This window comes from Halichoerus grypus, chromosome 5, assembly GCF_964656455.1.
Source record: "Halichoerus grypus chromosome 5, mHalGry1.hap1.1, whole genome shotgun sequence".
Classification (NCBI taxonomy): domain Eukaryota; kingdom Metazoa; phylum Chordata; class Mammalia; order Carnivora; family Phocidae; genus Halichoerus; species Halichoerus grypus.
In genome coordinates this window covers 173696420-173714382 of record NC_135716.1, presented here as the reverse complement: position 1 = coordinate 173714382, position 17963 = coordinate 173696420, and the positions used below count along the sequence as shown (strand labels likewise).

At 43.4% G+C, this 17963-nt stretch overlaps 1 protein-coding gene and 1 long non-coding RNA gene across 9 annotated transcripts in view; one reads left to right on the top strand and one right to left on the bottom strand.

Moving 5' to 3' along the window:
- Positions 1–16615, bottom strand: part of UBR4 (ubiquitin protein ligase E3 component n-recognin 4) — a 131611-nt gene extending 114996 nt beyond the window's left edge. For all 8 annotated transcript variants that reach the window (XM_036115527.2, XM_036115528.2, XM_036115529.2 and 5 more), the window contains exons 1-11: positions 16406–16615; positions 9619–9716; positions 8293–8396; positions 7370–7499; positions 7117–7256; positions 6495–6597; positions 6232–6373; positions 5947–6071; positions 3132–3256; positions 2490–2549; positions 2214–2404 (exon numbers count right to left, since the gene is read on the bottom strand). In XM_036115527.2, the coding sequence (XP_035971420.1) occupies positions 2214–2404; positions 2490–2549; positions 3132–3256; positions 5947–6071; positions 6232–6373; positions 6495–6597; positions 7117–7256; positions 7370–7499; positions 8293–8396; positions 9619–9716; positions 16406–16581 (1394 nt within the window). In that variant the 5' untranslated portion in view covers positions 16582–16615. The remainder of the gene's footprint in view (positions 1–2213; positions 2405–2489; positions 2550–3131; positions 3257–5946; positions 6072–6231; positions 6374–6494; positions 6598–7116; positions 7257–7369; positions 7500–8292; positions 8397–9618; positions 9717–16405) is intronic.
- Positions 16616–16685: 70 nt separating this feature from the next.
- On the top strand, positions 16686–17573 carry LOC118550447 (uncharacterized). Its single transcript, XR_004924561.2, has 2 exons — positions 16686–16889; positions 17213–17573. It is a non-coding gene; the product is annotated as an uncharacterized LOC118550447 (long non-coding RNA).
- Positions 17574–17963: the final 390 nt, after the last annotated feature.

Sequence of the window (17963 nt, the reverse complement as noted above, 5' to 3'; positions counted from 1 at the left end):
CTGTAAACATACAAACTTACATACGTGCACCGAAAAATGTCTGGAAGAATGTTTTACCAATTTGGGTGGTAGAATTTGGGATGACTTATTTTCCTCCTTCTTATGATTTGTAACTTATACAAGGTACAGGTTTTCCTTTTAAACGTCAAGAAACAAGACCCTTTTTTTTTTTTTAAGATTTTATTTATTTGACAGAAAGAGCACAAGCAGGGGAGCGGCAGGCAGAGGGAGAGGGTGAATGAAGCAGGCTCCCCGCTGAGCAGGGAACCCGATGTGGGACTCGATCCCAGGACCCTGGGATCAAGACCTGAGCCGAAGGCAGACGCTTAACGACTGAGCCACGCAGGCGTCCCAACAAGAGCCATTTTTTAAACATAACTGCTACTTTGAAGGATAGACCTTTTAGCATCCTCCCGTTTCCTGCTACAGTGCCAAGCGTGAAGACAGAAACTCACAAAATCATAAACTACTATTCTCTCTGGAACACGCTTACCTCTCTTCTTTGCCTGGTATCTACTATCTACCATCCCAACATCTATTTCAAATTTCAGCTCATTTAACACTTCCTCAAGGAAGCCTGCCTTGATTTCTCTGACCAGGTCAAGTACCCTTATTAGAATACTCTCTAGATACAATTTGACATATCTCTTCAGGTCTCTCAGAAATGTGTCTTTTTTTTTTTGGTACATCACAACATTCCAGAACTGACACAGAGCCTGGGACAGAGAAGACACTCAGTGAATAATCTGTTGAATGAGGTCCAGAATTTAACTTCCTCCTTGAACTCCAGACGCCCATACCAACTGCCTACTCAACATCTCACATAGAGAGAGATCTGACATCATCTCAAACTCAGCATGGCGAAGATGAAATTCTATACTTCTTACCCTTCCTGCCACCCAAGCCCTAAGCCAGTGTTCCGTCTCCATAAATTATACAACCCAGTTGCTCATGCCAAAATATTGTGATGTCATATTTTTCACACTCACTACCTAAGCCATCAGCAAATCCTGTCAGCTGTACCTTCCAAACACATGCTGCTTTGACCTCTTCTCTCTGCCTTTCCCACCAGCACCCTATTCCAAGTCCCTTTATCTCATTTGGAATAATGCATTAGCTTCCCAACTACTCGCCCTCCTTCCTGCCTTACACCCTGCAATCTATTCTCCTCAAAGCAGCTGGGTTCTCGGGTCACTAATAACTAATAAATCAGACCAGATCACTCCCCTGGGGAAAACCCTCCACCACTTACAAATTAACACTTGGCCCTTGGAGATCTGGCCTCTGGCTACCTCTCTGACCTAACTTTCTACTACTCTCCCTCCCCAAGAGCTCCAACCAGCCACACCAACTTTGCTGATCCTTAAAAACGCCAATCATACCTCCACCTCCAAACCTGAACAATTCTTCCCCCAAAATTTCCATGGCTCACTCTGTCACCTCACATATGTTCTCTCCATCTTATCTTTAGAGCCCATTCCTCGCCATCCTAATTAAAATAACAGCCCGTCACTCTCTAGCCCCTCGCTCTGGCTTATTTTTCTTCACAACACTCATATGAGAATCCATCGTGAACTTATTAGTTGCTCCAATGAGAAAATAAGCTCCATAAAAGCACAGATATTGCTTTGAATAGTGCTACATCCTCAATGCCTGGAGAGAGCCCAGCACATGGTAGGGACTGAATGAATAAATAAAATCTAGAAATGCCTGGGCTTAGAAAATAAAACCTCAAACCACATGGAAGTCCTATCTCTAACTCCTCTCCAAGCAAGCAGGGCTTACTGTCCAGACTTCGTCAGAACGGTAGCAAATGTTTTAGGAAGCAAGCCGGGAACAACTGACAGACTCCTCCTTACAGATTAAACGTGCAAGTAAAGTAATTAAATGCAAGTCACACCAGCCCATTTTACAAAACAGAAACATTTTTTTCTGATTTGAACCTCATAAAAACCCTGAAAGATGTATTACACATTTTCCCCCTTAAAGATAAGCAAACAAGCTCAGAAAAAATAAGCAATTTGTCCAAAATCACACAGCTATGATGTAGACAAAAGAGACTATGATCATCACCTTAGTTGTTAAATTTAACCAGGTATGCAGGCAAATTGTTCTACTGATGTGAAGATGAGAGGGGTAACCCTAGCTCTCCAACAACATAAAATGGCAGGGACACAAAACAAAACATGAGTAGCAATCGAGTAGACACGTACCCTTTCCCAGGTCCCAGTTTAGGAGAACCCACTCCCTCTTTTGTACGAGAAAGGATGTCTCTGACTCGGAGTGCAGCCAGGGGGTCTTTCTCTTTCCCCTTATCAGCCAAGGCAGTAGGACTGAGGTTCAATATGAGGAAAAGGCTGTTTAACAAACACCAGGCACCCAGCAATTGGAAGTTCTGATAGTGCTGTTGAAAAAGCACAGAAGAAAAGTATGAACACAGAGATCTTACGAGCTATGAAACAGGAATGTAGCAGAGACACCCTTCTTACCTCTCCACCAGCCCGCCGGGAACTGCTGATCGCTTGTCCAATCATGTCATAGATTTCAAGCTGTCCAACATCAAACATACACAAAAATCTGAGCAAGCTGACCTACTTCATTACAAACCTTAATCCCACCCAAATTAATTTCGCTTTAAGAATTAAATATCCTCAAGGCACTTTCTAAAGATAGGATTCCATCACACTTTCCTTGACCATTACATGGTGTTGACTCCTCATTATATTCAGCTCACGGGTCACCTTCTCAGAGATGTCCCCCACAAACAATCTAAAGCAACACAGCCAGGCCCCCATCAGATCACAGTACAAAACAGGGACTCATCCTACACACTCACCATTCTTGGAGACTATCTCGTGTACTGTAGGTCTCTACTCAAAGTGCACTGACACACAGCAAGCCCTCAGTACACGTGCAGACTGAGCGACTCATCTTTCACACGGTCCACTGCCACCACGAAGACACGGTGCCTTCCACAGAGCCAACCATGTGAACGCCCACCTCTTAGACCTGCTACCAAGGGGAAGGGATGGAGAAGACTCCACATCCTTTCCTCTCCCTGGAAAGAGTGGACCTGGCACTATCTCCTCACTGAACGACAGAGGCCCCCGGGGCCAGGCGACCTGGCTTACACATTTCTGGACGATCGTAGCCGCGTCGCTCTCATAGTCCTCTTCTTTGGAGCTTGTGGACCCCGTCCGCACCTGCTGGGCACTACCCACATGCAGGATGGCCATGCAAGTTGCCACACTCACACCTGGGGGCGGTGGGAGAGAAGATGCACAAATTCCAATCATGGCACAGTCCCAGGAGTCAACCAAAACAGAAACAGAAAACACAACCCACCCCCAAACCATTCCATGATTTGACGACTGAGAATAATGTCCACAAGAGCAAGACTAGATAGTGTTATCATCCGGTCCACCATCACACTCTGAAGTATTTATCTGAATGAGCTGAACACCTGCATCCACGTCAAAACCTGCACACGAGTACTTACTGTAGCTTTTTCCTTAACTGCCAACAATGAGAAGCAACTGAGATGCTCTTCAACAGGTGGATGTACCACAAACTACAGCACACCCATACAAAGAATATTATTCAGCAATAAAAAAAAGGCGAGCGATCAAGTCATAAAAAATCAGGGAGGAAACTTAAATGCGCACTCCAAGCAGAAGAAGCCAGTCTGAAAAGGCGACATACTATATAACTGATTCCAACTTTAGGGCACTCTGGAAAAGTTAAAACCATGGAGACAGTTAAAAAGATCAGTGGTTTCTAGGGGTGGGGGTAGGGAGAGCGGGATTACTAGGTGGAGCACGTGGGACTTCAGAGCAGTGAAACTACCTTGTGTCATAGTGATGATGAATAGAGGACATTATACATTTGTCAAAACCCACAGAACCGTCTAACACAGAGGAAACCCTGACGTAAACAAAAGACTTCAGATAATAGTGTATCAAATCCTGGGTTCATCAATTATAACAAACGTACCGTAGTAATGCAATACGTGAATAATAAAGGAAACAGGGTACTGGGGGGAGAGGGTAGGTGGGAACTCTGTATAACCTGCTCAACTTCTCTGTAAACCTAAAACTGCTTCAAAAATAAAATCTATTAACTTTAAAACATCACAAGATGTCTTTCCATTTTTCCAAGATTGTGGGGAAAAACATTCCATGTTTGGTATTCCTCAAAGACACTAAGGCCAAATCCCTGTCTTTACGTCAAATCCCAGGCCATCAAATTTCAACAACCCAAATCTGGGATCTTTAATCCAACTAAAAAATTTTGAGGACTCTTTAACCTGAGTACTAAGTACACTGAGAGCCATGTGATATTCAAGAAATTCCCTAAAAATTAAAAACCCCAACTTAAAAACTGCAAAAATCAAAGGCAGAGAACAAGGTAATAAGCACCGGAGATGAGCTGAGGGAGAACACATTTTCCCATTATCTTTAGCTTTTTCTTCCCACTGCTGCTGCCCTAGCTCAGGCTCTTACAGTGTCTCGCCTGAATGACTACAAAAAATCCTCCTAACAAAGCTTCCTGTCTCCAAATTTCCCCACACCAAAATATCCTGCACACTGCTGCTTGAATATAGCTCAGAATTTTCAGTGGTTTCTACTGTCTATAGAACACGGTCCAAATGACTGAGACTGCATTTCTAAGACCTCTGTGATTGTGTCCTCCTTTCTCTCCGGCTGTACAATACCCACTAATCACATATCCTCTCCCCTCACCCCTTCCCTCCATATACATTTATACAGTATGTTCCCCCAAACTCTAGGATACTTTGAGTCCTGCTTCTGCCTCTTCCTCAGGAGAGCCAAGCTGCGATCCTACCTGCCCTATAGGTACATCAACAGAACTCCATCATTCCTACTGTTTTACCCAATTAAAAGTGCCTTCCTCTTTCTATCCCTATATCCCAGATGTTCAAAATAAAGCTATTAAAAGAATGTAGGGAGGGGCGCCTGGGTGGCTCAGTCGTTAAGTGGCTGCCTTCGGCTCAGGTCATGATCCCAGCGTCCTGGGATCGAGCCCCGCGTCGGGCTTTCTGCTCCATGGGAAGCCTGCTTCCCCCTGCTTGTGTCCCCTCTCTCGCTGTCTCTCTCTCTGTCAAATAAATAAATAAAATCTTAAAAAAAAAAAAAAAAAAAAGAATGTAGGGAGATGATCAACCTCAGCAATTTCTTGGTGCTCCCCAGGTCAGGTTGCCAAAGCTGTTCAAATCCTCACTTAGAGAACCAAGTAAACATCAGAAATTGTTATATCTTCCAAGACATACAAAGACTACAGTATTTAAAACCAAGGATCAGTGAATTGGGTTAAAAAGTCACTGTCACAATAACTTAAAAGAGAGTAAATAGCAGCTGTCAGTCCCCACTCTCAAGGCAGCATGAGCAACAGGAAGAAAGGAGACTCTGTGGGAACATGAAGAATAACATCTGTTGTATTTATCAATATAAACAGATACCACCTGTTCCGTGAAGGCTTCCTCAGATGTGCTCCCACAGCAAGACTCCATCTCTCCCTTCTTTGTGAACCCAACTACTCTACACTTCTCTTATTGCCTTTATCATCTCCTATTGTATATCATTCCATGTGGTCCTAACTGTTCTCAGTGTAGGATCCTTGAGGGCACGGACTACATATTGTTTATCTCAATATCCCAACAGCCCTTGGCATTTTGCTTTTCATACAGGAGATTATTTACTATTTGCACATACTATGAAAGCAAATATGCATATAACGTGCCACCAGCTGTGAACAATGGGATAATTCTCAAGATTCCTATGGAGACCTCATTTCATCTAGATGAGACATCAGATGATCCTCGGGGGTAAGGGGGAGAGAGCAGAGCACTCAGGAGGATCTCATGGTTTCCAGAAAGTACACTTGTGCTTAACTGAGAAAATGAGATCAGACATCATAACCTCTCACCTGCATACAGACAACTTAGGCTGAGGACTGTCACATCTTGCAGACGAGAAGGATTAAGAGGTTCCAACACGGGTAGAGAAAGGGTATCCAATGCCATGGTTACATCAATCACCAGTGAATGAAAACTAGAACATGACAGAGAAGGAGGTTAACCAAAGCGTCTGTTTGAATCCCTTGCTTCTATAATCTGATAATTAAAGAAAGTCGGCATGCCATAAACTATCCAGTTTCTCTCTTTTTGAGAGCAGCATTAGAAGGTAAAGCATACACTCTGGAGCACCTTACCCATTGCGAACAGCAGTGGCATCTGCTACTGTGGCCGGCATGATGAAGAAAGAATTGGCCAACACTGCATCTTGAAACCGATTGATGTAGCGCAGGAAATAGGGCAGGTTCAAACACACACGAAGTAGCTTCTCTGAGCCACCTGCATTAATGACAAGGCTCGACCTTACAAACAGGCCCCTGGCTGCCGCTTGATTCTTTTCCATTTACAGAATTTTTGAAAGCAGAGAAACCAGCTCTATGACGACAGTTAAGAGTCTTACCAAGCTCTTGAAGACTAGCCACATTCTGAGCTATAAACACATTCTTGGTTTTGATAGCAGAGGCTTGATCTGTGGATGACTGCTCATCATTTTCTCCTTCAGCCTAAAGAGAAACAAAGGATGTGAGAGGCCTATCATGATACCATCACCCACCAACTGCTGCCCTGCAGTTCAGAATCTAAGCAAGTGTCCAAACAAAGCAGAAGTTCTATGGATACTCTTCAGACTTCCCAGGTAATGAGGGGGGAATCCCTCTCTAATGCTAGGGAAAATACAAGTTACTGTCCCAAGAGGAGGAAAAAAATACACAGCTTGAAGATATATATATTCTACAACTAACAGAGAGTGTGATGCCTTTTACAGAAAAGTGTACATGTTCTTTGTATCTGTTTATATGCACTGAGAAATTTTAGAAGAATGAGCATCAAAATAGTATCAACAGTGGACAGAAAGTTAGGGGAAGTTTTGCTTCTTGTTTGTTTGTTTGTATTCTTCTATTTCTTCCTACCTTAGGCACATACATCATTTTACATCATAAATGTAAGATACATTTGTTACTTTTTTCTAGTATTATCATCTCAAAACCCCCAAGGGATGAGGACATTTGCCTGGAGTAACTCACCGGAGTCTGTGGACCTACGGGTGGCGATGCTACAGTTCTAGGGTTGAAAACCGACGTCAACTGGTTCAAAAAATTCATCTGTACCTCCTTCTGCCTCAGCTCTGGGCTTACTGGTGAGGCCAGCTCTTTTTGATCTTCCACTGTAAGTATAAAACCAAAAACAGGGATGAGCAGAGTGCCACTAGAAGCCAAAGCAGGAAAAAGTTGGCCAGGGAAGTAGCCAAAGAACTCGGTCTGGCAAACGAAGGCTCACCATCTGAGAGTGTCTTCACCGTTTGCGGCAGCTTGGCTGATTTCATCATTGCTGTAAATGTGATAATTTCAGTCCTGTCTAGTCGGCTACAGCCAGTGCACAGGCCCTTGATGAGGAGAATCAAGTGTTTCTGAAAATAAAACAAATTCAAGTATGTCTTTCAGAAGATACTACTATTTTGGGACTTTTCACTGGCACAGGGCCAAATTTAGGTTCGTATCAAGAACTGAAATTAGGGAACACACTAAAGCAGAGATCACAAGCTGATGGTCCTCAGACCGTATCTGGCTTGCCAATTTGTCTTATTATGCTCACAGTGTTGTTGTTGGATTTTTATTTTTTTTATTTGAAGTTATAGCTAACTTTTTAAAACATGGAAGGTTCAACATACAAATCCAGATTTCTTATCTTTCGCAATAATTCACAAGACACAGCAACTGAGTCTCCACCCCCGCCTGCCAACAATCAGCTGGAGCTACACGGTGATTGGCCCTTTATAGCTGGGTCAGGCACCCTTTTCAACTGGCACACTTCACCCATTTTATGTTACTTGCCTGACCCCTGGAAACGTGGAAGTTTGCAATCCTTGCAAAAGCCTCTGCAGCCCTCTAAACCAGAGGCTGGCGAACCACAGCTCCAATTCAGCCCACTGCCTGCTTTTGTAAATAAAATTTACTGGACCACAGCTACACTTGTTCATTTACGTATTGTCTGTGGCTGCTTTCATACTACAAAGGCAGAGTTTAAAAAATAGAGACTAGTTTCAACAGGAACCAAATGGTCAGCAAATTGTTCACTATCTGGCCCGTTACAGGAAAAGTTCACCAACCCCTGCTCTATGCCACCCCTGTCCATCATTATTCCACTAGTCTGTCACAGTCCTACCTCAAAATAAGGGCCACAGATGAGCCCATCACTCTCACCTGGGACACAGCACAAGCCTCATCTGGATTCTCCAGACGCAGGAGAGAAAACTCGATCAGGACTTTACAGGCCGCTGCTACCGATTGAAGCTGGTTCCGGGGAACTGAGAAAGGAATGGGCTTCACTTAACCTCAGACCGCCATAGCCTTGGTCAGCCTCACGGTCAGTACATCTAACCAGACAACTCCCAAGCTCCGTGTGTCCAGCATTCCCAGCACCATTCCATGACAACAGTCATTCAGAACCAACAATCCAAGGGCCAAACAAAGGCATCCTGGCACTGATAAACATACACTGCTACTAGATCAATCTATCTTACATTTACTGGAAATTCATTGTAATAGGAAATACATCACAGTACGTACGAAGCACTTCAAATATATTAACCCACTTAATCCTTAAACCAACGTTCTGAGGTAGATATTTTTACCCCCTCCCCTTCCTTTTCGTAACGGATAGGGAAATTACACCAGAGAGAGGTTAAATGACTTGCCCAAAGTCACAGGGCTAGAATCAAATCCAGGAAGTCTGGCTCTAGAGTTCACACTCTTAACTACTAGAATATAATACCTCTCCTTTCCCACAGGTTCTAAATGCCTTTTACAAGAGGCTTCCTACACAAAATTTCTTCAAGCTAAGTGAGTCCTCCATCAGTAGCCAGTGCCTACAATAAACAGCACTGCACACGACGGTTATCCAGCAACCCTATAGCTTCCTTTCATTTTACTTGCTTAGCAAACTATTTGAAGAAACAAATAATTAGAATTCTTTCAGAACTTTCTGAGTTAGGATTTTTTTAAACAAGTAAAAATGCAAAGATTCAGAAATAGTGGAAAACAAGGGTTAAAAAAAAAAAAGGTTTAAAAGATGGGGAACTGAAATTGAAATCCCTTGACATACCAGAGAATACAAAAGGAGAATTTACTTTCTCACCAAAACCAAATAAGGAATAGAGCCTTCATGAGTGGCCCTGAACCTCAGATCAGTATCCGCCCATCCCCCTCAACCCCCAAAAATTAACACATTAGTAATTACATGTATGAAACCAATAAAATGCTTTTGATTAAGAAGGTACAAGTTAACATAATGGGTTACAAAGCAGACATCCAAACCAAGTACTTTTTAAATCCCTCTTGGTTGGTCTAAGTAACGGAACTTCCAGAGCCTTATCAGACTGATAGCGGTCTCTACTGTTGGGTGAACAGGTTAGGAGTGTTAAAATACAGACTTCATTAACAACCTGTTCAGACACCCTAGAAAGAGGAGACACAACCACCCCCCATCCCCAAGCCCTCAGAAGGGAGTGAAAAGAGTGGAATACTCACTGAGGCTGCAAACTGTTGTAATATAGTGTGTGGAAAGTGCAACAAAAGAGGAGTAGAAGGGCTCGTACTGCTTCTCGTGGTGCAGGATTTCAGATTCACTGCAAAGAAAATAATTCAACTAGCATTTATTTAGTGCTTCCTATCCGCCAGATACCCTACCCCTTTACAGGCATTACCATACTTAATCCTTAGAGCAGCCCCACTTGGGAGGCACTGTTACCATCCCTATGTTCAAGATCAAGAAAGTGAAGGTTAGCAAATTAAAAGCAAGCACCTTGCTCAAGGTGTCAGGCTTAGGGAGTTTCAAAGGCTAACAGGTAGGAAACATCTTCACACTCACTTAGAATTAAAGAAGTACAAGTTAAAACATAACAGGATGCCATTCTGTCCTTCATTACTGGTTGGCAAAGACCAAAAGCTAATAATGTCATGTGCTGGCAAAAAGGGAGTAGACCAGAACACTCAAAATACTGTTAGTGGGAATACAAGTCATCGTAACCCATGCTGAAGACCAAATAAGACCAGTCCATAATGCAAGAATCAACAACTCGGGGAGAAATCACCTGATCAATGCTAAAACCCAAAATTCACCAGGTATCAGAGTCTTCCTGTCTCCCCACGCCCCCCAACCCCCAACCAGGACATAGCTAGATCACAACAAATTCAGGGATTTTAACCATATCCCTTATCTTAAGCTGAGGAAATGCCCTCTTCTGTGAAAATCTGGAGCCCAACTGTCTTAAAGCTATACATGTATGTCATTCTAGCAAATCAGATGCTAATCCCCAACCCCTGAAACAAGAAGACAATAAAAACAAAATAAAACAAACTGTATCTTATTAAATGGAAAGAACAGAAGGCTGTGGCTGAACAGTTTCCTCAGTGAGTTAATTCTCCAAACAGAAGTATCAGCCTAGGAAGGGAAATGTACACAGTCAGGATCTCTCCACTTGCCAAATCAACACAAGAGCCAAAAAGACAAGTTCAACACTGGGGAGGTGCCAGTGTGAGTGATGAATCACCTCAAATAGCACTTAAGAGTCTGGCATTGCAAACACTCTGCTATGTGGGGATTTATCTAGGATAAATGGGGATTTATCAAAGATCAGTTCCTTATCTCGGAATAACTGCTTTACCAAGAAAAAATATTTATGGAGCATCTATGATGTGCAAGGGTCTTCCTGACCACCAAGGATCATTTCTATTTGTCAGATGGACAAAAAAGAGGAAATAAAAACCTTTAAACACTAAGTAACACTCAGTTTCTGGTGGCCATCATATTGGTATAAGGTCATATCCTACTCAGTAGAAAACTCCCTACTAAATCTCCTACTTCCACCTCATATACTTAGTTGTTCCTTCATTCCACCCTTGTATTTTCTTAGTCATTGTTCTAAGGTTTTTCCACCCTGTAATTTGATGTATTTTACTGAGTCATTTACCTTCTCTGTTTTATTTCAAAAGTTCAGAGCTGCTTATCCCCATGTTTTTCAGCTGAACGGGCTTACCAGAACTAAGAGAAAAACTGCCCACCCAAAGGATTCTGTTGTTTTCATTTCCATTCAGATAATGAAATACATCCAAAATACAAGAATAAACTCATTTAATTGCCTGGTTCAATGTTGCCCCTTTGTGATTTTCCTGCCCTAGAAATGCACAACTGCCTCATTCCAATAAAAAAACAAGAATGTACTTTGGGGAAAGATGGGCATTGGCATACAAAAAAATGGAGCACTCTCAAGCTCCACTTAACAGTTTGCTTAGGGCAACTAAGGATAAACCTGGGGAAATTAATCTGTAAAGACTTGGAAGGAGGGAGTAGACATGTGGACATGTGGCCCAAAGGACAATACCATATCTCTTGATTTTAAAGAAACAAGTGTGTATGAGTTACCTAATGAAGACTTGCTGCCACCCTCATTCCCCAAGAATCTGAAAAACACCAAGATACCAGAAGACGCAAAGAAATGGAAAAAATGGGACAAAAGGCAAGAAGTTAGGTAGGAATGGGGAAGAATGAAGAACTGCAGGAAAATATAACTAGAGAAAGGAAAATAAGACTTATAGGTAAAAATATCTCTCTCCTCTGGGCGGTCAAGCTATCTTCCTCAAACATCTGCTTCTTCTAACAAACATTCCAACCACAACACCACTGGGGCTGAAATACTGCTGAAAGACAGGGAATCTGAAACATTTATATCCCATACAAAATAAATGTGAGCCAGAGTACAAAGGGAAACAGCAGCTACACAGCCCAGTCACAGAAATCCAATTTGACATGTAAGTAAAAAATAACTGGCTCAGGTCTGGAAATATCTGCTTTTTTTAGGAAAAGGTGTAACTCCAAGAGGACAAAATAAAAGACTACAAATTCACCTTCCTTCTCCCCCTTAGATACCACACTATTTATATCTTTTTTCTAAACTATGGAAACTCCACACACTCCTTTCCCTTCATCAGAGTCATAAACCCCCAAGAACAGAATCCACTGTGCCTGTTTCATGACACAATCAGGAAACAAGGAAGCATAATGAATACAATTAAAGAATAAAAGCATTAAAAAATATATGCTTACTGAACATCTGCTGTATGTCACAGAGTAACACACGTTTAACCAAAGAACTAAAAGCTTTCAGATACCTCCTTCACTCTTGACAAACTTGTGGTGAATGTGACACTAAGACATTAACCAGCCATGAGGACTAATCTCACAATTACACTCTATCACTTGGTGGCAGGCTTTTTTTTCCTGTAGGTCAATCATGAACTTCTGTCCTACAGCATGTAAATTCAGAAGACTGACATTAGTGTATCCCTTTCTCCCTTTCAAGATATTTAGGAAACGACCGAACACTATCTAATAGAGATTTTCTAATAGCTTCCACCTTCCCAAGTAGGTCTCTCTGGCCTAAATTTTACCGAACACCTAGGAGGCAGAGGCTGAAAGAGATTTATCATTGAGGAGGCCAGGACAGCCTAGGAAGGACTGGCTCATGGGAAAGAGGCATTTTTTAAAAATATTTATTTATTTATTTATTTATTTATTTATTTATTTATTTATTTTGGGGGGGTAATCTACAAAGAGTCAATCAAAGTGTTCAATGACAATCATGGACACCAACATATCTTACACAGAGTTAAATCTTTTTTTTTTTTAAAGATTTTATTTATTTGTTGGAGAGAGTGGGGGAGCACAACAAGCAGGGGGAGCGGCAGGCAGAGGGAGAAGCAGGCTCCCCACTGAGCAGGGAGCCCGATGCGGAACTCGATCCCAGCACCCTGGGACCATGACCTGAGCCGAAGGCAGATGCTTAACTGACTGAGCCACCCAGGCGCCCCTTACACAGAGTTAAGAAAGTAATTCTGTATTTGATGGTACCTTAAACCATAAGGTTACATTCAGCAATTATACTAATTAATCCCAAATATGGCATGTGCTCCATTGAGCTAATTCTAGCTCCATTTCTGGTCTGGAAAAGTAAGGGCACTGTAAAGATTTTCAATCCTTACTATTAAAAGACATACTAGCTAAAGGCCAGTAGAAATGAAAATGCATTTCTTGTTAAGTAAACTAGGTATGTTTTTCTTTTAAAAATCGAAGGACATTTTTGAAACTATGCTTCCCAGTTTACCCATGTTAATCTATTCCTCCTTTGTTTCATAGTTTGGTTACAAAGTCAAACTTAATAAACAGGATCTAGACCTAGAAATTGTTATCTACCTTTTCTTCAAACCCAAAGTTCAATTCCAACTATAAAGGTATGAAAGACTAGAGATGGCAAGTGGACTGGTGGAGCACGGAGGAGTCTCAGGGCAAGTCATCATCCCCGAAGGTCAAACAGGGAGGAATTCAGTGGATGAGCAGGCTGTCAGATAGGAAGGAAGAGCTGGCAAAGACGGAGCCAGGACATCTAAAAGGGAAGCAGAGAGTAGTAGATTGCAATAGAAAAACAGGTCTCTGGAGGCAAGGGAGAAAAACATGGCAGTCATGATAACAGAAAGGGAACCCCAAATGGGAGCAGCAACCCCAGAAGTAAAGTAGCAGCCTAGGCACCTAAACCTTACCTACAAAACAAAGCCCACCCCAGCACCTGTATAGTGCTGACTCTGACCTGGTCCTGTATTCGATGGCCATAACTCTATATTCAAGAAATACTTCCACAGTTCTGACACCCTCATTTCATTTTTTTTAAAGATTTTATTTATTGGGACGCCTGGGTGGCTCAGTCGGTTAAGCGTCTGCCTTCGGCTCAGGTCATGATCCCAGGGTCCTGGGATCAAGCCCCGCATCGGGCTCCCTGCTCAGCAGGGAGCCTGCCTCTCCCTCTCCCACTCCCCCTGCTTGTGTTCCCTCTCTCGCTGTGTCTCTGTCAAATAAATAAATAAAATCTTAAAAAAAAAAAAAGAATGGTTTTTGCAATTTTTATATGGCTGAAAAATAATTTTTAAGACTATGTTGTGACACGTAAATATATGAAATTCACATTTTAGTGTCCATAAATAAGATTTTGGAACACATCCACACCCATTCATTTATGTATTGTGTAAGGCTGCTTTTGCTATACAATGACCGAGTTGACTAATCCACACAGAGAATGTACAGCCTGCAAATATTTACTCTCTGGCCCTTTACAAAAAAAAAAAAAAAAGCATGCCGACCTCTGCTCTATACCAAACTGAACACTAGTATGTTTGGTTGTTTTTTACTGTAAAGAACTTGTAAGCCAGGTATTCTGAAAACTTTTCTAGGATCATATTCCTCTCATAGAGCCTAAAGAGGACGTATAACCAGCTTTCAAAGTGAATTGAGCAACAAAACCAGAACCAAGACTTCGGGGATCTTGCCTTACAATAAAAGTGTTTGTTACTAAACACCCATTAGTTTGGATATCTTTTCTAAACCGTGAAGAGTTCTTACTAGTATCTACAAACACAGGCAACTCTTGATTACCTCAGGGTGCAAGAGAGGGCACTGTCACTTATTTGGCAAAATTCAAACCTAGTTTGATGTATTTGGCTTTGGCTCCTTCTACAAGCTGGACAGAGTTGCTAAGCCATTATAGTTTTAAAAAGATGGATCTGGAATACTGGATGAATGGGAGGGTGTCATGTCCATAAAAACATAAAAGCAGGGGTGCCTGGCTGGCTCAGTGGGGCATGCGACTCTTGATCTTGGGTTTGAGAATTGGAGCCCCACAGGTGTAGAGCTTACTTAAAAATAAAATCTTTGAAATAAATAAATTAATAAATAAATAAAAGCAAATATTCTAGAGTGGAACACTGTCCATCACAAGTCACGTGATGAGTATAATGTAGGAAAAATACCACAGAACCAAATGTTTAAAAAGTTAAAAAAGAGGGGCGCCTGGGTGGCTCAGTCGTTAAGCGTCTGCCTTCGGCTCAGGTCCTGATCCCAGGGTCCTGGGATCAAGCCCCGCATCGGGGTCCCTGCTCAGCGGGAAGCCTGTTTCTCCCTCTCCCACTCCCCCTGCTTGTGTTCCCTCTCTCGCCGTGTCTCTCTCTGTCAAATAAATAAATAAAAATCTTTAATAAAAAAAAAAGTTAAAAAAGAGGCCACATAACTTGAGAGCAGTATCTTGATACTTGTTTACATCTTTAAAACATTCCTGGCTTAATAATTATATAGGAAAACCCATCTGTAAAGTTAACTGTGAAATGACCAAACACAGCCGATATTTTATTGTAACTTCAAAAAAAAAAAAAATGTATCCAAAGCATCACAAACCTAACAAGAGGCACTAACAAGAGGCACTACAATAAACAATTTGTCAAGTCATGGGCCTCCCTTGAGTAATAAATAGCAATTTCTAACCTTCTGGATAACATTACGATATACCCTTGTTACCTTTGTTCGCAAGAAGCTAAAATGACCCAGTCAGCAATTGCAGATTGTTGAAGTAAGGTTTGACTAGTAAAATAAAAGTGAGACTGCCTTTAAAAGCACGTCGACCATTAAACCAATGAAAGGCTCCTCTGAGCAAGGTTAAGTCAGGAAAAGACAGGCATTCGATATCATGGCATTGTATGAACACAACTATCACGATCTAAGAACTCTGGACAAAATGACAAAGCGATTTAATACCAAACCAATAAATGACCCCGTTTGTAAGAGAGTCTGAAGATACTTTATCGTGAGAGAGCGCGCGCAAGCGAGGGCACTGTTTCTGTGGGAAAATGACCTCAGACTAACACTGAAATGGTTTCACCAAAGACCGTTACAGTAGCAATATACATTAAGTGCAACCTGAAAAGAGAGTCCTCAGTGGTCACTAGTGGCTTCAGTCACAGAAACAGCACGTGCCCCCAGTGATTACAGCACCACTGAAAGACCGTTATTAAATTATGTGGCACATCTCCAATTTAAACCCCAGGCTCCGCTCTGGCCCAGGCTAGGGGGATGAGCGCGGGCAAGAAATGCAAACTCATCAGTGCTTTGACCTTAACACAGGGGGCAGCCCCGGGGACATTCCCCTAAGAGCGCGAAGCGTCCCAAAGTCACTCCCAAACGGCTCCGGCCACGCCCTCTCAAGAGGGCGTCCTCAAAAGTTTTCCTCGGAAGGGAAATCGAGGCACAGGTAATTTACATGGACCGGCGGAAGGAGCCCCGGACAAGCCCTCGTCTGCCTGGATCGGGGAGCCCCGAAGCCGCGGCTGGGGCGGGGGTCGCCAAGCAGCAGAAAGCGGCCTGGGAAGCGGGTCCAGACGATCCGGCACGACCTCCCCTCCCCCTCCCTACGCCCGCCTCGCCGGGGCCGCCGCCCGGTACCTCTCGATGACTGAGGCCACCAGCTGCGGCAACTCCTTCATCTCGAAGGCGGAATAGGACGCGGACAGCAGGGGCCGCACCGCCACCTCCCAGCCCGGGGTTGTGTCCGCCCCCGTCGCCGGGGCCCCTGGCGCCGACGCCGGCGCCGCCGCCTCTTCGCCGCCGCTCGTCGCCATCTTCCGTCGTACTACTGCGGCTCCCTTCGGGGGCTTGCCACCGGCCCAGCACCGCCTCCCGGGAGGGGGCGGAAGTGACGCAATCTGCGCGTCAGACTGCGCGACGCAGTCGCCGGGCAAAACACGCGAAGCGCAGGGCGGCCTCCCTCAGCTCTCAGGAGAAGCGCGGCGCGGCGCGGCGCGGAGGCCGGCCGGAGGAGCTGCGCCTGCGCAGGATTTACGCCTTCGGAGGGGGGCGGGAGAGCGCCTGCGCGCTGGGAGTCGTTCCTGAAGGTGGGAGCGATGGGGCCTCGGGGCATCGGGGAAAGGTGAGTTGGGATTTGGTTGAAGTTGGCAAGACCAGGACAGCGGAACAGGCTATGCATCTGCGCATGTAATGGTCCCGGCCCGAGACAGCTAAGGACGAGAGTCGGATCACTCACCCGCTTCCTCCTCTCCCGAGTGCCCCCCACAATAGTGATACCACAGCGTACATAGTCTACAAAACTTTCTACTCCCCACGCCACCTCTCGCTATGACAGTCACTAGTCTTACTTAATTCTGGCCCAAATCCCTCTTGTGTTTTCATTACCTTCACTAGTAATATTACCAGCTCGCATTTTACATTGCTCTCTGCAATTTGTCCCGGCAGGTTGTGTTTTCCCCGTTTTTCTACCAGCAAAGAAAGAATGTTAGCTTTAATAACGGGCTTTTTGCCGATATAGCGATCTGGGTTCCAGATCTAAGAGGGAAAAGCAGTTTGACTTGACAGTTGACTCAAGGAAAGGCATGCGTGCTTCGAAGACATTCTTGGGGAGTGGTAGGTGTGTCAGTGGAGGACGTCAAGCCCTAGGCCCTGTGACCCACAGCCCACCTAAATAAAGACATCTTCGCAAGAACTATGGACGGTTTGATAACCCTGAAGCCCTGAAATTCTTCCCCAAGTGTTGGAGGACCTCCTTTTGTTACCCGCGTAACTCATGAATAAATTGGTACCTGATGATCGATTTGCACTTGTAGTAAGAAAAGAGCTATTTTACATTAGGGATAAAATGCAGTCAAGGTATTGACTCTTCGAGGAAAGTCAAGGTATTGCTACTCTTGGAGGAAAACGTGTCTTTAATAATAACCGTGGAGATTTTCCTTTATTTTCTCAGGGGATAATAATGACAACAGCAAGTTTCTTAAACATAAAAATACAAAAAGTTAAAGACCGAGAAAGAAGCCTTTCCATAACACAGTAATTATTGCACTAGTTTAAGATACTGAACCAGGCCTAACGGAGAAGGCTTAAAATTTTAGAGTGGCTCTTGGGACATTCGTTTTATTTTACCCAAGGACAAAATTAATCTGCAGAGGTTCTCTTAGAAAGGTTTCAGGAAATAATAGAAGATCAAATGTTC